The following is a 19,966-nucleotide window of genomic DNA, read 5'->3' on the forward strand; positions in this document are numbered from 1 at the left end:
TGATGGACTTTTAATCTTGGGTACTATAACTTGAGTAATCTCAGCAGACTTATAAAAATAGCATAGAAAGGGGCAAGAGGTTAAAATGCAACATTTCTTCCCTCGTGATGCCTCTGATGCAAATCACCCACTTCGGAGAGCACTTTGCAAAAAAACAAAAACAAAAAGTGGGCCATTTGGGTTTATTTTAAAACACAAAGCAGCAGCATAATGTATAGTTTGTCCCTTCGGCTTCCTTGCCTCTGCTCCCATCTACTTGCCTCTGTTCCCATCTACTTGAATGTCATGTCTTTCTCATACCATCAGACACCACTCACAAGACCAGACTACGACACACAAATAAACTGTCCTTGGGCCTGATCTTTCTTCCCACTTGTGGTGTCATTTGCCCTCAGTTGTAACTGGAGGGGGGGGTGCTTCTCTTCCATTTCACTCCTCCCAGTCACTTCCAACTTTCCCCTTTCTCAATTGTGTTGCCATCTTACCACGGTCAAGGAGCTGCACAGGGTCACTGGGAGGAGAGGGCTTGCTGTTAGCTTTGGCTGTTGTCGTCAGGACACGGAACAAATACCGGATACCTTTGGTCAGAGCCAGAATGGTATAGCTGGTGCCACGCACTCCCGTAGCAAAAACAGTCCATTGGCTGGTGCCCAGGATTTGCTGCTGGAGGGTGTAAGTGACAGAGGCGGGATCTGTAGGGGAGAAGGAGGACATTACAATACTGAACCCAGGAGGGTCTGGGCAGTGTGCTCACGGTTAGGACTTTGTCACCATACCGACTCCCTGTTCTGCCCCTCTCCAAATCAGCACTTCAGTGGTGGGGAGTAGGGACCGGCCCACAAGACACTGGAAAATCTCAACCTACAGGATCAACTGACAAAGCCTCTTGTTCTGACTTGATGCTACATGACCTTTTTGCTTATAGCTTAGTTAACAGTTCCTTTATTGGATATCATTTTCTCAGCTGTGTTTCTGTGCTATGATTCCACAGTGAGTGCGGAATGTAGTATTGGGCACAAAAATATTCCATAATCTGATGAAGAAACAAAAACGTTTTTTGTCTTCATGGCTGTGGAGATACAGTTGGGAGTATGGGGACTCTGCCTACTGTGATCTTCAAATCCAGACAGGCAGCTGAATAAGATTTCTGGTGGCCAAGAATGAATCATGAGTGACCTGCGTAGTCCCTTCCAATGATGAGCTGAATGAGGGGGGGGGGGGGGGAGAGATGTAGAGCATTGCAAAATGAGTTATACATAATAAAGAAAAATTGTGTAGCTTTACTTTAATCAGAATGATTTATACAGGCTGCAGGATTCTATTTTGCTGGGTGAGATTTTTAATTTTTTTTAAATGAAGAGGACAGCCCCGACAATTACCAGCTAGTAGTAATATGAATACATTTTCCAGTTAAGTTATGCAAATGTGTAATGCTTCTTTATCTGTCTGCCAAATATAGATGATTTGAACAAAATCCCAGTGGCAGCTACTGGTTTATTTGCAATCAAAGCGCCACGTTTTGCATGCACCAGCCCACCACCCACTCCCAATGTCTTCTTTCTCTCTCTCTTTTGCGAGCACGTGCACACAAACACGCACAAAGGCCACCCAGGCCCTTCTTACCAATAGCTGAGTCCAGCCACTTGGGCTTATTCCATTGCAGTGTGACAGCTCGGCCAGTGACAGTTGCTATGGTGGGTGGCCCATCTGGGGGAGTAGGCACCACATCTGTAAAAGTCAGACATGGAGGCAGAATGTTTGTGGTTATCAAGGAGCCAGAAAGCCCTGCGTCCTGACTAAAATCTCCCACCATCCTCTTCACCAGCAGAATCTGAGGCTTGAATATTAGTGATGGCTTTCTTAAGACATTCTGCTGAGCGGGTTCCTGGAGTGTGTTCTCCCAGTGCTGAAAGAAATCGAAGTCAGCAGATTGTCTGAAGCCCTACACGGCTGAATTCTTTGTTCCCAATAAAGCTAGATCCGAAAGGAAATAACACAGGCATAGATCCCTTAGGCCTACCTGAGAGTTCCAGCTTCATACATTTTTGTAAGGTATATGCTATGGTTGCCAATCTCCAGTTTGGAGGCCCTCCACCCGCTTCAGGGTCATCAGAAAGCAGGGTGGGGGGAGGGAAACATCTGTTGGGCACTCCATTATACTCTATGGAGACCAATTCCCATAGGGTATGATGGAGAATTGATCTGTGGACAACTGGGGCTCTGGAGGGGCTGCTTTTTGAGGTAGAGGCACCCAATTTTCAGCATAGCATCCTGCGCCTCTCCTCAAAACATTCCCCAAGTTTCAAAAAGATTAGACCAGGGGATCCAATTCTATGAGCCCCAAAACAACCTGTTGGTTTTGATCTCCAGTTGGATCTTTATACGGAAGAGTCATCCTCTATCCCTGTTCCCACTCATAGCTACACGGTAGCAACACACATCCCCCCTCCCCCCCCCAAAAAAAACCCCTAGAACTTGGGGGCAGCCAATGAAGTTGATGGAAATAGATTCAGGATGAACAAAAAGTACTTTTTAACATTGCAGAATTTACAGCCAGTGAATGTAGTTACGGCCATGATCTTAGATCGCTTTAAAAGTACGTAGATTGGATGGATCCATGGAGGATAAGTCCATCAATGGCTACTAGCCATGATGACTAAACGAAACCTCCCTGTTCTAAAGCAGTAAACTGCTGTATACCAGTGCTAGGAGATAACAGCAGGGGACGACCTTGGCCTATATGCTCTGTTTTGTTGGCCCTCCAGGACTGGCCATTGTATGAACCAGGATGCCGAACTAGAACATAAGAGAAGCCATGTTGGATCAGGCCAACGGCCCATCAAGTCCAACACTCTGTGTCACACAGTGGCAAAAAATTTTATATACACACATACACTGTGGCTAATAGCCACTGATGGACCTGTGCTCCATATTTTTATCTAAACCCTTCTTGAAGGTGGCTATACTTGTGGCCGCCACCACCTCCTGTGGCAGTGAATTCCACATGTTAATCACCCTTTGGGTGAAGAAGTACTTCCTTTTATCCGTTTTAACCTGTCTGCTCAGCAATTTCATCGAATGCCCACGAGTTCTTGTATTGTGAGAAAGGGAGAAAAGTACTTCTTTCTCTACTTTCTCCAACCCATGCATTATCTTGTAAACCTCTATCATGTCACCCCGCAGTCGACGTTTCTCCAAGCTAAAGAGTCCCAAGCGTTTCAACCTTTCTTCATAGGGAAAGTGCTCCAGCCCTAGATGGATCACTGGCCTGATCTAGCAGGGCTCTTCTCATGTTTTTATGCTGCATTCTTATAGAAGATTGTGCCTTGACACAGGCAATTGTGACATCTTTCATTTCACATTCATGCTGCTGTGGAGGACAGTAATAATGATATTCCTCCTTGCATCTGAGAAGGTGGATACCCAGACACAGCATGCTGATGCTAAATACTTCTCCACTCCCACAAGTCCTTACCTGTGACGTAGAGGTGTGCATAGCAGGTGGCCTTGCCCACTTTGTTGGCAATGACACTTTTATAAACCCCAGCATGGGCATGGCAGACAGAAACGAAAACCAAGCGGTGTATATCCTTGTCTATAAGAGAAAGTGGAGGATGGGGGAATGGGAGGGACAAAGAATGGTGTTACAATGCAATCGTTGAGGAAAAGCCAACTGGAGCAGAGAGATACCGGGCATGCTGCAAAGGAAATAATAATAGGTGAAGTAGGGGAATTTTACAGATGCTGTCATAAGATCATGCATTCTCACAGATGGATGTGGGTGGAGATGCCTGTTGGGATCTCAGCTTTCTCTCAGAGGTGACCCTCCCAGGAAGCTAGCCACCACAGACACCACAGTGCCATCAAGGGAATCAGAGATGACAACAAACTTATCTGATCCTTTGGGCACAGTCTGATGGGAAGTTGTTCTGCCCATGCCTTGTTGAAATAAAGAGGAACTGCACAAGACAAGAGCCCAGCTCCTATTCCCTTTAGTGTAGTGTGCAGAGGAAAAATTCTGCTGGAATGTTCCCGTAATAATTAGCGGAGGGTGATACTATTTGGATAGTCCATTTCAAACATTAATGTGTCATGGGTCGGCCCTGCCTTCTCTTAGTGGGATACTGTGGGCGAATGTTTGAGTAGGTGTTCCAGCTGGTGCTTTTGTATGCCGGTTCCCATGTGTGTGTGGGAACTGGGAAACCCAAAGGATGAGGCGTACACTGCGTCATTCTGCGGTCATCTGTGCTCTCAATGCGGCGGCCATTGTGGAACCAGGTGATGGAAGGGTAGGGCAGGCCAGCTACTTGGCACTCTAGAACCGCCTCCTTAGATTCTACCACATCCAGGTCATGCAGTGGCCGCAAGAAGTCAGGCATGGTGAAACGCTCCACTTCATTCTCTCCTTGTTCTGGCTCCTCTGGAATAGATGGCATCTTCTCCAGCTTGGAGCTGCCAGGAGAAAGGAACAGAAGAAGGATCTAAACTGCAGCATGCATCCCAGCCGTAGATCTATTCTGCTCACTGGGTTCCCACTGCCTATATATATGGTGATCAAAGCCACAGATACAATAAGGCACCCCTACCCTCTGGGCACAGGAAAAACCAATTCCCTGAGTAAACTATGGCCGTGCATCACAGGAGTTCTAAGTAAAACACACACTAGCAGGAAAAGGTAGAAAGGTTTCCCGCCAGTGCACCCCAGGATATAACAGCCCAAGGCAAAAGAATGTTGGAAGCCCTTCCATGGTTAAGAATGGGGAATTAAATCTTTCCAATGGGACTATAAGAGCATGAAGCGACTTGGATTGTAATTGTAAAGTGACTGCAAGACTATACAAGGTCAGACTCATCCCATAGGGGCAGAGCGGGCACTGGACTAGGGAGAGTGTATCTCAACCGCTTTCAGAAGCAAAGACAAGTAACAAATAATACAGAATTCAATCAGGCAATCAAGCACGGAATATGTTTTTTCACAGGTTTGCAAAGAAACACATTTAATAATCTACCACAGGAAACCTGTCATCTCTGAACTACAAACAGTAGGAAGGAATCAGGAAGGAATTTTCCTCTAGGCCAGAATGGCCCAGGGATCCTAGAGATTTTTTTGCCTTCCTCTGGGAAGACATTACTGGGGGAGTTGGGGCGGGGGGGGGGGTAGGTAGCTGTGAATTTTCTGCATTGTGCAGGGGGTTGGACTTGACCCTTGGAGTCCCTCCCACCTCTTATCATTCGTTGTCTCTGTTCTATAGCTATAGCTGCTGCTCCTGATTGCATTAAATTTGGGAATATTACTTAGAACCTATAACACTGCAATCACTGTCCATTAGAGTTGCCAGTCTCCAGTTGGGGGCAGAGGATTCCCTGGTTTGGAGATTATCAGAAAGTGAAGGGGGAAGGGAAATGTCTGCAAGGCACTCCATTATACCCTATGGAGACCAATTCCCATAGGGTATAGTGGAACATTTATCTGTGGACATCTGGGGCTCTAGGGGGTTGTTTTTTTGAGGTAGAGGCACCCATCCAGTGCCTCTCCTCCAAACACCCCCCAAGTTTCAAAAAGATTGGACCAGGGAGTCCAATTCTTTGAGCCCCAAAAGAAGGTTCCCCTATCCTTCATTATTTCCAAATGGAGTGAAGACATTTTTAAAGGCGTGCAGTCCCTTTAAATGTGATGGCCAGAACTGCCTTCCGAATTCAGTCTTGCTTGTCATACCCTTGCTCTTGGCTCCACCCCCAAAGTCCCCAGATATTTCTTGAGTTGGACCTGGCAACCCTACTGTCTCTAATCACAACAAACAGCAATATTTGTCTTTAATTAAAACGGCTGTTGTGCTATCAAACAAATAATTGTCAGAATAATACTTTGTGTTGTCCTGGACTGCCAAATAACTGTGTTTACACACGCATCTGGGATATATGTAAGTCTTTTAAACAAGCGATTGACTTTCCTGGTCTTTTTCTGATGTTACATGTAATCAGTTCAATTGCCCTTAATAGAAAATGTCTCTGTTTTGTTTCGATAATGTACCTCATTTTAAGCATGCTAGTTATAGTAGCTCATCATCAGACCATTTGTGCTCCAAAGAGCACTTCCAAACCTTGGAGCTGGATGACTCAACAGAGTACCCAGAGGAAGACTGTAGCGCTTGACAGCAAAGCCAGTTCCAAAAGTTAGTAACGCTATATCTGACATTGATTCTCAAAGGCCCCTATGACACTGCGTGTGTGTAGGCTGCACACACATTAGTTGGGCAGGAAGCCAAGATGTAGTAGAGGCTCTTCCTTCTGTCCAGGGAACTATCCATGGGTCTGGGGACAGTGAGACCAACAGCCAGGCTTGGTTCTCATTACTTCTATATACAGCAGTGTCCTTCCCAAACATTCTGCCCCCACCCTCAAACAGGTAGGTGAAAATGACCACTGCTCATTTACATGTGTCAGTAGATCAGCATGTCTGAAACATGTAAGGAATAAGGATTAAATATGGACAATTTGTTTGTTTCTTAAGGTTGAGCTGGGGGGGTGGAAAGGGGTAACTGGGTAGCAAGAAACTAAAAGCAACCCTCCCTCAAATATATCGATCTTCTAAAAATAATAGTTTTAAATGGTCCAGATCAGGAGTGGCCAAACTATGGCTCAGGAGCCGCATGTAGCTCTTTTACATATATTATGTGACTTTCAAAGTCCCCACCACCATGTTAGCTGGCTTGGAGAAGGCTTTCGTCTCTTTAAATCACTTCTCCAAGCCAAGCCACCCGGTGGTTTGGAGAATGCCTTTAAAGTTAAAGCTTCTTTCCTTCCACCTCTACTTCCCACCCCCATCTACCTTCCTTCCTTCAACTCTCAAACATCTGATGTTTACACTATGTGGCTCTTATATTCAGCAAGTTCAGCCACCCCAGTCCAGATTTATTTATTTTATTTTTATTTGATTTGATTTATATCCCGCCCTCCCCGCTGGAGCAGGCTCAGGGCGGCTCACAACATGTTAATATAAGACAACATGTTAAGATTGTTAATATACTTCAAAATATGCTGCACCAAGGCATAGTGTTAACTGAATTAGGAGGCCATAGATACTCTGGCATAGCCAAAGCAGCCCTACCCTGAAGAGACTCCAAGTGCTCACACCACATCCAGCAAAATCTTGCCATTTAATGAGGCTTTTCAGCAACTGGCAGTTAGCTTTTCCTCCTCCCTCCCTCCCCTCACATGTGGGAGCCCTCCCTCTTTTGTTACACTCACATCTGGGAGCTAGCAGCAGGACGTGGCTCCTCCACATACAGCTCTGCGGTGCACTCAGCCCGGCCGTGCTTGTTGCTGGCACTCACCCCGTATTGACCCTCATCCTCAGAGCTCACGTGTAGGAGGACCAACGAGTGCAGCCCCCCATCTTGCTGCAAACGCACGGTTTCCCCCTCTTGTACAGGCTGGCCTGCATCAGACATACAACAATAAGACCCTGGCCCAGAAGGAAAGCAAGCACATAGACAAGTTGTGTGAAGTGGAGACCCCAGCAGCCAGGGCATGGCCTTTGGGAAGGGATAGAGAGGGAAGGGAAAGAGAGGGAAGGGATAGAGAGGGAAGGGATAGAAAGGGAAGGGAAAGAGAGGGAAGGGATAGAGAGGGAAGGGATAGAGAGGGAAGGGAAAGAGAGGGAAGGGATAGAAAGGGAAGGGAAAGAGAGGGAAGGGATAGAGAGGGAAGGGATAGAAAGGGAAGGGAAAGAGAGGGAAGGGATAGAAAGGGAAGGGAAAGAGGGGGAAGGGATAGAGAGGGAAGGGAAAGAGAGGGAAGGGATAGAGAGGGAAGGGATAGAAAGGGAAGGGAAAGAGGGGGAAGGGATAGAGAGGGAAGGGAAAGAGAGGGAAGGGATAGAAAGGGAAGGGAAAGAGAGGGAAGGGATAGAGAGGGAAGGGATAGAGAGGGAAGGGAAAGAGAGGGAAGGGATAGAAAGGGAAGGGAAAGAGAGGGAAGGGATAGAGAGGGAAGGGAAAGAGAGGGAAGGGATAGAGAGGGAAGGGATAGAGAGGGAAGGGAAAGAGAGGGAAGGGATAGAAAGGGAAGGGAAAGAGAGGGAAGGGATAGAGAGGGAAGGGAAAGAGAGGGAAGGGATAGAAAGGGAAGGGAAAGAGAGGGAAGGGATAGAGAGGGAAGGGATAGAAAGGGAAGGGAAAGAGAGGGAAGGGATAGAGAGGGAAGGGATAGAGAGAGGAAGGAAAGAGAGGGAAGGGAAAGAGAGGGAAGGGATAGAGAAGGAAGGGAAAGAGAGGGAAGGGATAGAGAGGGAAGGGAAAGAGAGTTCAACAAGAAGATGTGACTACTCAGGGATGAGATGCCCTCGCACACTGCCTGCAAAGGAACAGTGAGCAGTTGGGCTCTCTGCAGCCTTCTTTCTTCAGATGCCCAAGACTCACATGAGCAATAGAATGGTATCAGGTTTTTTGTTTTTTTTTACCAACTAAGCCAAGATGTTAGAAGCCTTTTACCTTTCCAAATTTCATTAGAAGGAAAAGGGATCAATTACCAAAGCGAGTCCAGATGACAGTTGGTGGTGGTTCCCCGCTAATCTTGCAGTCAAACCGTGCAGTCCGTCCCTCCACCACAGCCACAGTTTCCAATTTGCGGGTGAAGAGGGGCTGACGTGAAGGCCATACTGTCAGCTTGGCACTGCAGGTCAGCTCATCTGAAAGTGACAGTGAATGGTCAGCTATCTGCACAAGACCACAGACACTCTTCTTCCCCCTTTTGGCCATGTCATGAGGCTGGTTGGGAGGAAGTAGCTGACTGTTGGTTATCCGAATCTGACTTAGGTGCGCACTGCACAGTCACAATTGCCTCCTGAGTCCTAATATCCCTAATTGTGTATTCTATTATGTTTTTAACTATATTACATTGACTGTCCATGCCTGACATAACCTGCTGTGCAGGGGAGGGCAGGCTAAAAATCAAATAAATAAATAAACAAAGCTGCCCGTAACAGCAGCAGTGCCCACAGAACTGAAGCAAGCAAGACTTATCTCCATGCCAGGAAAAGATTCATCCTACTAAAGTTCTGAAAAGCTTATTGTCTCCATGTAAAGTCCTTCGCACTACTATCCCATAACATATTATGAAATATACAAGCTGGTAGGGTTGCCAATCCCCAGGTGGGGGCAGGGGATCCCCTGGTTTGGAGACCCTCCCCCTGCTTCAGGGTCGTCAGAAAGCAGGGGGGAGGGGAGGGAAATGTCTGCTGGGAACTCTGTTATTCCCTATGGAGATTTATTCCCATAGAAAATAATGGAGAATTGATCCGCGGGTATCAGGGGCTCTGGGGGGGGGCTGTTTTTTGAGGTAGAGGCACCAAATTTTCAGTACAGCATCTAGTGCCTCTCCTCAAAATATCCCCCAAGTTTCAAAACGATTGGACCAGGGTGTCCAATTCTATGAGCCCCAAAAGAAGGTGCCCCTATCCTTCATTATTTCCTATGGAAGGAAGGCATTGAAAAGGTGTGCCATCCCTTGAAATGTGATGGCCAGAACTCCCTTTGGAGTTCAATTATGCTTGTCACAGCCTTGATCTTGGCTCCACCCCTAATGTCTCCTGGCTCCACCCCCAAAGTCTCCTGGCTCCACCCCCAAAGTCTCCAGGAGAGCCAGTTTGGTGTAGTGGTGAAGTGTGCGGACTCTTATCTGGGAGAACCGGGTTTGATTCCCCACTCCTCCACTTGCACCTGCTGGGATGGCCTTGGGTCAGCCATAGCTCTGGCAGAGGTTGTCCTTGAAAGGGCAGCTGTTGTGAGAGCCCTCTCCAGCCCCACCCACCTCACAGGGTGTTTGTTGTGGGGGAGGAAGGGAAAGGAGATTGTGAGCCGCTCTGAGACTCTGTCCTTGAAAGGGCAGCTGCTGTGAGAGCCCTCTCAGCCCCACCCTCTTCACAGGGTGTCTGTTGTGGGGGAGGAAGGTAAAGAAGATTGTAGGCCGCTCTGAGCCTCTGTCCTTGAAAGGGCAGCTGCTGTGAGAGCCCTCTCCAGCCCCACCCACCTCACAGGGTGTCTGTTGTAGGGGGAGAAGATAAAGGAGATTGTAGGCCGCTCTGAGCCTCTGTCCTTGAAAGGGCAGCTGCTGTGAGAGCCCTCTCCAGCCCCACCCGCCTCACAGGGTGTCTGTTGTGGGGGAGGAAGGTAAAGGAGATTGTGAGCCGCTCTGAGACTCTTCGGAGTGGAGGGTGGTATATAAATCCAATATCTTCTTCAATCTTCAGATATTTCTTAAATTGGACTTGGCAACCCTACAAGCTGGGCTTGGGTCCCCTCCCCACCCTGCTTCAGATGTAACACAGTCACACACGCGTTGAGGAACTGTCTTCACTTCCTGTATGTGAGATGCCTGATTAAGATGAGGAATGTGGTCATGTGGAGAAGGGGCTTCAGCCTTTAACCCTAAACCATTTCCCCGGTCTGAAAGAGCCCCAAGTGGTTGCTCCTGGGCCTGCTGGGAAAGCCATGTGTGTTCCAGGATTTCCCCAAATAGTATCCCCTGAGATTGCTTCATGTTGGGGAAATGGCATGGAGGTTTAAGTCCCTTCTCCCTCTCTGCGCACCATGGTTCCAAGCTGAATTGGGCCTGCCCGCACTGGGAGACACAGGCAGACTCCCAGAACCTGCCTGTCAACACAACCTGGCAATGGACCTGATGTGTCTGTGGCTAGGCCTCCATGAGACTTGCTGGATAACCTTGGGCCGATCACTCCCTCTGAGCCGCTGCTTGCCCAAAGGAGGTGGGGAAGCATAAAGCTCTATTTGGATACCTAATGTTTCTTTTGCAACCAGATAGCAATTCTGGGGTCAGAACTGAGAGTAGAAAAATGGCGTGCAAGAACCCCTCCTTCCCATGTTATTGCCTCAGTCTAGCTCCTGAGACTGCTGATGGCGCTTTTTAAAAACTCAAAACTTTGCCTACTCCATAGCACTGTGATGAGGATAACCAAGACAAGGTCCATGTAGAGCACCAGACTATAAAGCACTATAAAAATGCTAAGTGTTATTAGTATGGACCATGACATGAAAGGGTAGGTGTTGATGTATGTATATACAGAGTGTACTACAGGCAAGAATATAGGCCCAGTTCTTTGGGAAATGATGCTTTTACAATCTATTTCCATCCAATTAAATTCTAACCTCCGAGTATTTCCAATCATCCAGGAAGACGTATTTAACACCTTCATTGCACAGTGCCTCCAATCAGCGCACTCTTGGAACCTGTCTATTTTCTGCCTCCTAACTGATTTATTGCCTAGGACAGAGATATCATTTCCTGAGCAGAAGAGGAAAGGAAGCTGACGTCATGCAGATCCGACCAGACCAATGCAGAATGAGAAGGAAAGCAGGGAGAGTAATTTTCCATACACTTTGCTGTAAAAAATAAATAAAGCTACACAGGAAAGGAGGGGGGGCTGCCAACCTAAAAATGTTACATGGCAGCTGTCCTTTATATTTGTTGCCACTTTCCCAGTATGGGCTGGTGCACTGAGAAGCCAAAATGATTCATTTCATATGCACAGCATTCAATAGTTTTATATTAGAAATCTAAACTGGACAACACAATGAATGCTGTGTCACTTTCCTCTTCCTTTATGCCTTCCCAGATTACCCTAAGTTTTCTCTCTTGGTACTTTTTCTTGCTTGTCTGTCTGTATAATGGAAACAAAGTGCTGTTTTTTGTCAAGAGATACAGAATCAAGGTGAGCTTCCTTGGCCCACCTGTAATGTGGACTGGGGTATTCTGGCACAAGGGACTTGCCAGTTGAGAGTCAAGACAGGGTATAGATGAAATGTCAGTAAAGAGATCTTCACCTTCTTCCACACCCAGCTGTTCTTCTGCTGCTCCCATCAGTCCCCTTCGCCTGAGGCTGAAAAAGCTTTCATTTGCACCTATCCCTCTGCTCTTATTCCTGCGGTACTTCCCTGCACTCTCTTGCAGACGCAGAGCTGCATTTGCACACATAGCTGCTTGTTAAATGGTTTGCACTCATCAGACATGACTTGTCCTGCATAAGAGGTGTTTTAGAGAGCCAGTTTGGTGTAGTGGTTAAGTGAGGGGTCTCTAATCCGGGAGAACCAGGTTTGATTCCCACTCCCCCACATGTACCTTGGGTCAGTCACAGTTCTTGAAAGAACTGCTCTCTCAAGAGCAGTTCTCAAAAGAAGAAGAAGAAGATATTGGATTCATATCCCGCCCTCCACTCCGAAGAGTCTCAGAGCGGCTCACAATCTCCTTTACCTTCCTCCCCCACAACAGACACCCTGTGAGGTGGGTGGGGCTAAGAGAGCTCTTACGGCAGCTGCCCTTTCAAGGACAACCTCTGCCAGGGCTATGGCTAACCCAAGGCCATTCCAGCAGGTGCAAGTGGAGGAATGAGGAATCAAACCCGGTTCTCCCAGATAAGAGTCCACACACTTAACCACTACATCAAACTGGCTCTCAAGAGTTCTCTCAGCTCCACCTACCTCACAGGGTGTCTGTTGTGGGGGGGGGGGAGGGAGAAGAGATTGTAAGCTGTTCTGAGACTCTGAGTGAAGGGTGGGGTATAAATCCAATCTCTCCTCCTCCTCCAGACCCCACTACTGCTGCCCCCTTGGAACAAGAAATGTGGTTGCCAGTGGTAAAACTGGGAAGAAGAAAGATGAAGATACTGTGGCCATGATTAAGTGCTCAGCCCACACTGAAATTCTATGGTAGCCAGAATGAACTCCAGTAACAGATTCCAAAAGAGTCTGAGGTTTCCCTACTGCAGGATCTGAAGAGTTGCTGGCAACCCTAGGCTGCCGTCCTATGCACACTTTGCTGGAAATAAAATCCTATTGAACACCATGGGATTTACTTTTGAGCGGACCTGCACCCCTTATCTATTGGGGTTACGATCCTGATGCCTAAGATAAACATGGATGACGTGGAACAGAGGGACTAGTTGTTGTCTTGGGTGCTGCATAGTATGTCAAAGAAATAATGCATTGCTATGTGAACATATATGAACATACAAAGCTGCCTTATACTGAATCAGACCCTTGGTCCATCGAAGTCAGTATTGCCTACTCAGACTGGCAGCAGCTCTCCAGGGTCTCAAGCTGAGGTTTTTCACACCTACTTGCCTGGACCCTTTTAGTTGGAGATGCCGGGGATTGAACCTGGGACCTTCTGCTTACCAAGCATTTGAAACCACTGAGCCACCGTCCCTCCTGTGAGCACCTACTGAATAATATGTGCTCTGGTCTGGATGACCCACACTAGACTGATCTCATCATACCTCAGAAGCTAAACAGGGTCAGCCCTGCCTAGTATTTGGATTAGAAGTTGCCAAGGAACTCCAAGGTTGCTACATGAAGGCAGGCAGTGGCAGCCACCTGTGAATGTCTCTCGTCTTGAAAACCCTACAGGGTCACCGTAAGTCAGCTGTGACTTGATGGCACTTTCCACCACCACAATATGTGGGTTCAAGACAAAATTTGTTCAATACTTCGACAAAATGCAGCACTAATTCTTTGAGTTGAACTGTGTCCAGCTGTGACTTGATGAGCCTGTGGGTGGGTACACTGTTCACTTTTGGAACACTGGTTTTATGAGCATGGAAGCACATGGGCACCCAGCTGTGTGTGACCTGACCTCTCCCCATTTTCACAGGCAAATGGATAAGGAGCTGCATGGAGATTATTCTTGGATGCGTGAGCCTAAGTTATCAGAGCCACTGATATATTAGTCTGTTTATTAGTTTATTCCCTTGACATGGGTTCCTGAAACAACCTCCATGTAATGGAGGGAATCAAAATCTACAACTATAGCACAGGCTGGATGGGTAACTATGGGTTCCAGAGGCTTAGTTGTGTTGTGTTTGCTCCTATAACACGCTCCAGGTACTGCATTTCAGGTCCCATCTCCTTGAAACAGTGGCTCTCAAGCATTTGAAACGAGTCCTATCTCTGGACTTACTGCAAATTTTGGGACCCAATTCTAAACTATAGATACTTTTCATGACATACTTGCTAAGGAACTCCATGCCACTTTCCATCCCCTCAACATAAAATGCAAGATTGTCACAGCTGTTAACAAAGAACAAGTTTGTATTTAATCTTTCAGGTTTAGTATTTATAGCATTACTTCCAGTTTGGTGTAGTGGTTAAGAGCAGCATCTGGAGAACCAGGTTTGATTCCCCGCTCCTCTACATGCAGTCCTTGGGCCAGTCACAGCTCTCTCAGAACTCTCTCAGCCCCACTTAACTCACAGGGTGTCTTTTGTGGGGAGAGGAAGGGAAAGAGATTGTGTAAGCTGCTTTGAGGCTCCTTAAGGTAGAAAAAAGTGGGATATTAAAACCTATTCTTCTTTTTCTTCTGTTGAGCGACAGACTCTATTTCATGGCCATTCTGTGTATTATGAAGCAAACTGTCAAGCGCGCTCATTTCTGGACCACATTTTACTATGTAGAGAGCAGGTCATCAGCTCTCCCCCATTATTTACAGCCCAGAGGGCACGTAGTGAAAACATCTGGCCCTGGGATGTTTATACTAAAGGCTGGCCATTGGTACTTCCAAGCCACCTCCCCCCCCCCCTTCCTTATCTCTTCACAGAGAAGTGTGAGAAGGTTTGATGTTTCCAGTAGCCTAAGATTCCTTAGTAATAAAATAGTTGCTTAGTAACCTTTGAACCCGTGACTCAAGTATACATCTGTAATGTAACCTTTGATGATATCCTATATAGCAACGGTGTAACTGCTTGCACCCCATTACTCCCAAGGCTTGTGTCCTTGACAAAGAAGAAGAAGAAGATATTGGATTTATATCCCGCCCTCCACTCCAAAGAGTCTCAGAGCGGCTCACAATCTCCTTTACCTTCCTCCCCTACAACAGACACCCTGTGAGGTGGGTGGGGCTGGAGAGGGCTCTCCCAGCAGCTGCCCTTTCAAGGACAACCTCTGCCAGGGCTATGGCTGACCCAAGGCCATGCCAGCAGGTGCAAGTGGAGGAGTGGGGAATCAAACCCGGTTCTCCCAGATAAGAGTCCGCACACTTAACCACTACACCAAACTGGCTCTCCAGTTTGAGTTTCTTTCAATAAACCTACTTTTGATTCAAACAAAAGGATTCTGTTATTGGGAAATATCAGCGCTTGACACAAACTCAAATTTGCTATCAAGCTTCCTGCCTCAGCTTACTCTGTTCCTCCTCTTGGTCTCATAACCCACGTGTGAGAGACCCATTTTGGGGTCCTGATCCAGTTTGAGAACCACTGCCTTAAAGTCATTAATTCATCAGGCATTCATCTTGTTTCATCCTACCCAACAGATTTCATTTTCACTCATACACAGAATTTCACTCACATCTTGCACTCCCCAGTGTGTTTGTGTGCCCTTCATAATTGTGTGTCACAGAGAAGTTTGGCAGGTACGGTCTTTCCAGCCACAGAGATACAGGAATACAGGGCTGACTAATGGCACAGATCATGCTGTAATGTTATGCTTTGACTACTTTAGGCTCTCTTCCTTCCTTTGCATGCACTATTTATAGGGGTTACCTTCATCTCTTGATTTGCCTCTGATTGGCCAGGTTCTTGCATTGTTCCAATAACCTCTCAAACCTGCTTGACCTGAAGCAGCAGCTCAAAAGGTACATATTTGTGCATATGTATTTCTGTGACGTAATGAGAAAGACGTATGGCTATTTGAATTTAAGGATTCCAGATTACTTGAGCAAACCAGGCTAGATTCCAGAGCCTATGGCAGCAGGTTATTCACGCTATCTGCTTTCTACCTTATTACAAAGAGTCAGGAACTGACCAGGAAAAAGGTTATGTCTAACCTTCAATACCAAGAAAGGAAACTGGTCCAGATCAGCACAGAGTATTGGCTACAAGGCAGTTGTTCTTCCCAATTTCTGCTTTGAGCCCCCAAGAATGAGAGTACCTAGTTACCTTCACTTTTGATCTTGAATCTTTAATAGCCATTTGATATGCAATAATTAGCAGGTAAAGTCTGGCATGGAGATAAAACATTCTCACCTCTTAATATGTATATATCACACTGGTGCTAAATGGATAGCTACAGTGGCTGGTTGAAAACTTGGTAACCCTGGTTCCAAAATCCCCCAGTATGTCTCAGTACAGCCTTCCTCCTATGGGCTATTTTGACCTGTGTCAGGGTAATATGGCCTCCTCCCTTACCTTTGGCTGTGCTTAGCTTGCATGTGTAGACACCACTGTCATCCTCATGCACAAAGGTAAGCAGCAACTTGCATTTGCGCCCGTCGAAATGCATCTTGCACTGGAGCAAGGCAGGCTGGAGCAGGCGCCCCCGCCACAGCCAGTCCACGTCCACATCCGGTGGGCCAGACACCAGGCACTCGAAGATAGCAGCATCCCCAGCCCCCACCACCACGTCCTGCAGGGGTGCCAGCACGGCCAGGGACTGGGTCTCGGGGTGCACTGGGGATGAGGAGGAAGGGAGGAGGAAACGGAAGAAGAGAGAGAGAGAAAGATGCATCTCTGAGCAATGGAACAAAACAAGGACAGGATGTAGGGTGCAGGTGGAGAACACATGCAGAGCGCACTGGTGGCTAAATCAGGTCGCCATGCTGATCGTTATTTCGATGATGGCTGATGACAGCAAGAATGAACAGAGGGGACATTAGATTTCAATAAGGTCTATTCTGCGGTGGATGTGGAAACATAGGTCCTTAGAACTCTCCCTGGGTAGGCTGGAGGCTCAGCTAACTAACTTCCAGCAAGAGATGATGTGTACCTCACTGGCAAAACCGATGTCACATCCACCAGAACAGACCTTGGATGCTCTAAAAGGCAGGGGATAGGAAGCAGATGTAACTTGCAGTTCCTGTTTCCCCTACATTCCAAATATAGTAAGCTGAACAGGGCAAAAAAGAGCTGAACAATTCATCCTTTAGCTCTAGAATCAGCACTGGGATGCAAGACCATAAAACAAATAATACATTAGGGTTTGTAGAATCTTTCGGGATCAAGTGCCATGTTCTACTGGATAAAGTTTTCCTTCCAGACGTTTCGTTCTCAGCTGCGGAGAACATCCTCAGTGGCGTTGCAGCCGGAGCCGGCGCTCAGACCTTCTTGGCTGCTGTGCATTGAGTGGGGCCAGGGCTGCTGGAGTGGGGCCAGGCCTGCTCCGGCTGCAACGCCACTGAGGATGTTCTCCGCAGCTGAGAACGAAACGTCTGGAAGGAAAACTTTCTCCAGTAGAACACGGCACTTGATCCCGAAAGATTCTACAAACCCTAATGATGTTACCAGCCGTGAAAACCTGAAATCTTTGATAAATAACACATTACACAGGAGATCCATAATTGACTCTCCTAGTACTTTTTAAAAAGACTAAATGAGGTTGTCTTGTATCAAAACAACAGCCCTGGGGGAGATCTTTAGTATATCCCCCCCAATTTCTCTGACAGAAATCCCTCTTCCTCTATTGCTATTAGCTGGCAGGGGGAGATAGGTGCAATGCCTTCACAGTGGGGATATCTTAATTTTCCATCAACATATTTCCTCCACCCAAGAAGAAAATAGCAAGTAAGCTCCACACGTTTCAAACGTAGCAAATTAGGGCAAATCATGGCTAATCCTTCTATGTGTACTCTTCTCTTCAGATCTCAAAAAAAAAAAAATTCAAGTTGCTTCTCCCATCCTGCAAGAACAGGGGATGGAAAGAACAGCTGCTGAAATGAGCTACAAGTGAAATAGTAACCACTCAGTAACCACTGCCACAGGAAACGAATGATGTGGGAAAGGAAGGCAGCCATATTCAGAAGCAAACTAAACTTGAATGAAAATGATGGGTGGCAAGGAACACAAGAGCAGGATATGGGGGTGAGAAAGGGGCCATGGGAAAGGGGGAGACAGGGTTCTGTGCTAGGAACAAACCACACAGCACTTTTACCAAACAAACAGACTTTATTTCATCTACAAAATAGGGGTTTGCTGTTGCCCGGCTCCTACAAGACCCTTCCAGGGGGGCACAATGGTGGCAGAAGGCTGCGTTCCTGGCCTCTTCCATCAGAAATGCTGCACAGTCCAGGAGGCCTAAGTTTAGTGGGCTCTCTGCATTTCCCTGAGCCACCTTCTATCCCATCCAACACTGGGGCAAAGGTCCCTTCCCAATCAGTTGTGTTGTCCAGAGTCTTCTCGCAGGATGCTGAACTACGTGGTCTTCTGCTCACAGAGGCCTTCTTGGACACAAGGGACAGCATGGTTTGACCTAACCTGTCGCTTCTAAAGCTACCTCATTTGCATGTGGGGCCACAGTGAGTATGAGCCTATAGAGAGGCTGGCAAGGGGGTGGCTGAGTTAGTGCTCTGCCCTAGGCCCCCGGAAACGGGAGTGCGTAACAGGGGCAGGGAGACATGGACACATGGAGAAAACAGAGAGCACCACACATTGGCAACAGTTCAGGCCAGACAGAAATGGATACTGGCACAGGGATGGCACACTGTGGGCACCTGGAGGTGTAATGCCTGCTAACAAAGGCATGGTGCACCATACAGCAATGATATGCCCTATAGCAGCCCCCCATGGAGACCCATTTCAATAGAGGCTGCCTACCCAAGCTTTAAGGAGGTGCCACAAATGGGTTCGCCTCGCACAGCTAGAGGGAGGCCAGAGCTCTTTCCCCGCCCACAGCATCCCCTCCCGCCCCAGCTGCAATCAGGCCCTGTGGGTCCAGCTGAGTCTCGGTACTGGCCGTCCAGTGGGTGGGGGGCAGGAGCCAAGCCTTGCCAGCCTGGTTGTTTCAGTCGCGCAGGAAGCAGAGGCAATTGCCCAAGTTGCCTGGCTAGAGTGGCCTTGAGGCCAGCAGCACCTTAGCTCACTCTCCCTGTACAGACAAAAACACAGTCAGCAAGCAAAGGGTTAGTGTAGCATGGTGGACATAGAAGCAAAGCACAGACAAATGCACACATGCCCAGTCTACACAAAAGGGGTACGCATCAACAAACACATTGGGATAACTATGGCCTAGCACGCCCACACCCACACACAAACACACACACTTTGCCTGAGAGTGTCCCCTTGCTCCAAGGCCAACCAGCTCCACACCAAACCCAGACAGAGCCCATCACAGGATTTGTCAGGCTCCTCTCTGAATCTAAAGGCCCAGCCAGATGATACTGTAGAGTTCTGTGTCTGAAGGTCCCAGCATTTTTCAAACAGAATGATCAGGCACACAGGAGTTTAATTCAGATCAGGATCATGGCACAAAGGAGGACAGGGAGGTTAAGCCCTCTTACATAGGCCGTTTTCCCACTGATATTACTCCGGAGCGACGTCCCTCTTCACCGCGCAGCGTCTGCGCGGATTTCCCACCAACTGCTGCGCACAACCAGGAAGTGCCGCGGCTTTTGCGTCGCAGATGTAAACCGCTAAAAACCAGTTTACCTCTGCGACGCAAAAGCCGCGGCTCTTCCTGGTTGTGCGCAGCAGTTGGTGGGAAATCCGCGCAGACGCTGCGCGGTGAAGAGGGACGTCGCTCCGGAGTAAGGTCAGTGGGAAAACGGCCATAGTTTACTCGGTGTTAAATTACCTCAGCGAGCTGCTATTTGTTCCACTGTATCAATAGTCATGCATTTTCTTAATGGGGCAAATACTGACTTCTAGAGCCATTTTAGATCAGCAAAATGTTGCCAAGGAAAGGCTTAATACCCTTCACGCCATCGTCCTGACCCATGTCAGCCCTTCCATCTCCACACGATAGCTCCCAGCATATCAAGTGTGTGGGGGTGGGAGGGCTGATATGGACCTCCCAGTGTACCATTAGGCTTGGCCTTAAATAAGCATGAGGTGCACTTTGCAGTTCCAGTGGACGTAGGGGTCAGTGAAAGTACCTTCCCATTTAAGCTCCTGAAAGACAGCTATGATTATCTCTCTTTCCTCCTCAGTGAAACAGTATTCTTTATTTAAGATATGTTATATCCCACT

At 47.5% G+C, this 19,966-nt stretch overlaps 1 protein-coding gene across 3 annotated transcripts in view; it reads right to left on the reverse strand.

Moving 5' to 3' along the window:
• The window catches only part of SPEG (striated muscle enriched protein kinase), a 171,270-nt gene that overhangs the window by 55,918 nt on the left and 95,386 nt on the right, over nucleotides 1-19,966 (reverse strand). For all 3 annotated transcript variants that reach the window (XM_060261605.1, XM_060261609.1, XM_060261606.1), the window contains 7 exons: nucleotides 16,196-16,456; nucleotides 8,531-8,689; nucleotides 7,249-7,438; nucleotides 4,223-4,452; nucleotides 3,476-3,595; nucleotides 1,624-1,728; nucleotides 486-692 (listed from right to left, as the gene is read on the reverse strand). In XM_060261605.1, the coding sequence (XP_060117588.1) occupies nucleotides 486-692; nucleotides 1,624-1,728; nucleotides 3,476-3,595; nucleotides 4,223-4,452; nucleotides 7,249-7,438; nucleotides 8,531-8,689; nucleotides 16,196-16,456 (1,272 nt within the window). The remainder of the gene's footprint in view (nucleotides 1-485; nucleotides 693-1,623; nucleotides 1,729-3,475; nucleotides 3,596-4,222; nucleotides 4,453-7,248; nucleotides 7,439-8,530; nucleotides 8,690-16,195; nucleotides 16,457-19,966) is intronic.

This window comes from Heteronotia binoei, chromosome 21, assembly GCF_032191835.1.
Source record: "Heteronotia binoei isolate CCM8104 ecotype False Entrance Well chromosome 21, APGP_CSIRO_Hbin_v1, whole genome shotgun sequence".
In the NCBI taxonomy this organism is placed as follows: domain Eukaryota; kingdom Metazoa; phylum Chordata; class Lepidosauria; order Squamata; family Gekkonidae; genus Heteronotia; species Heteronotia binoei.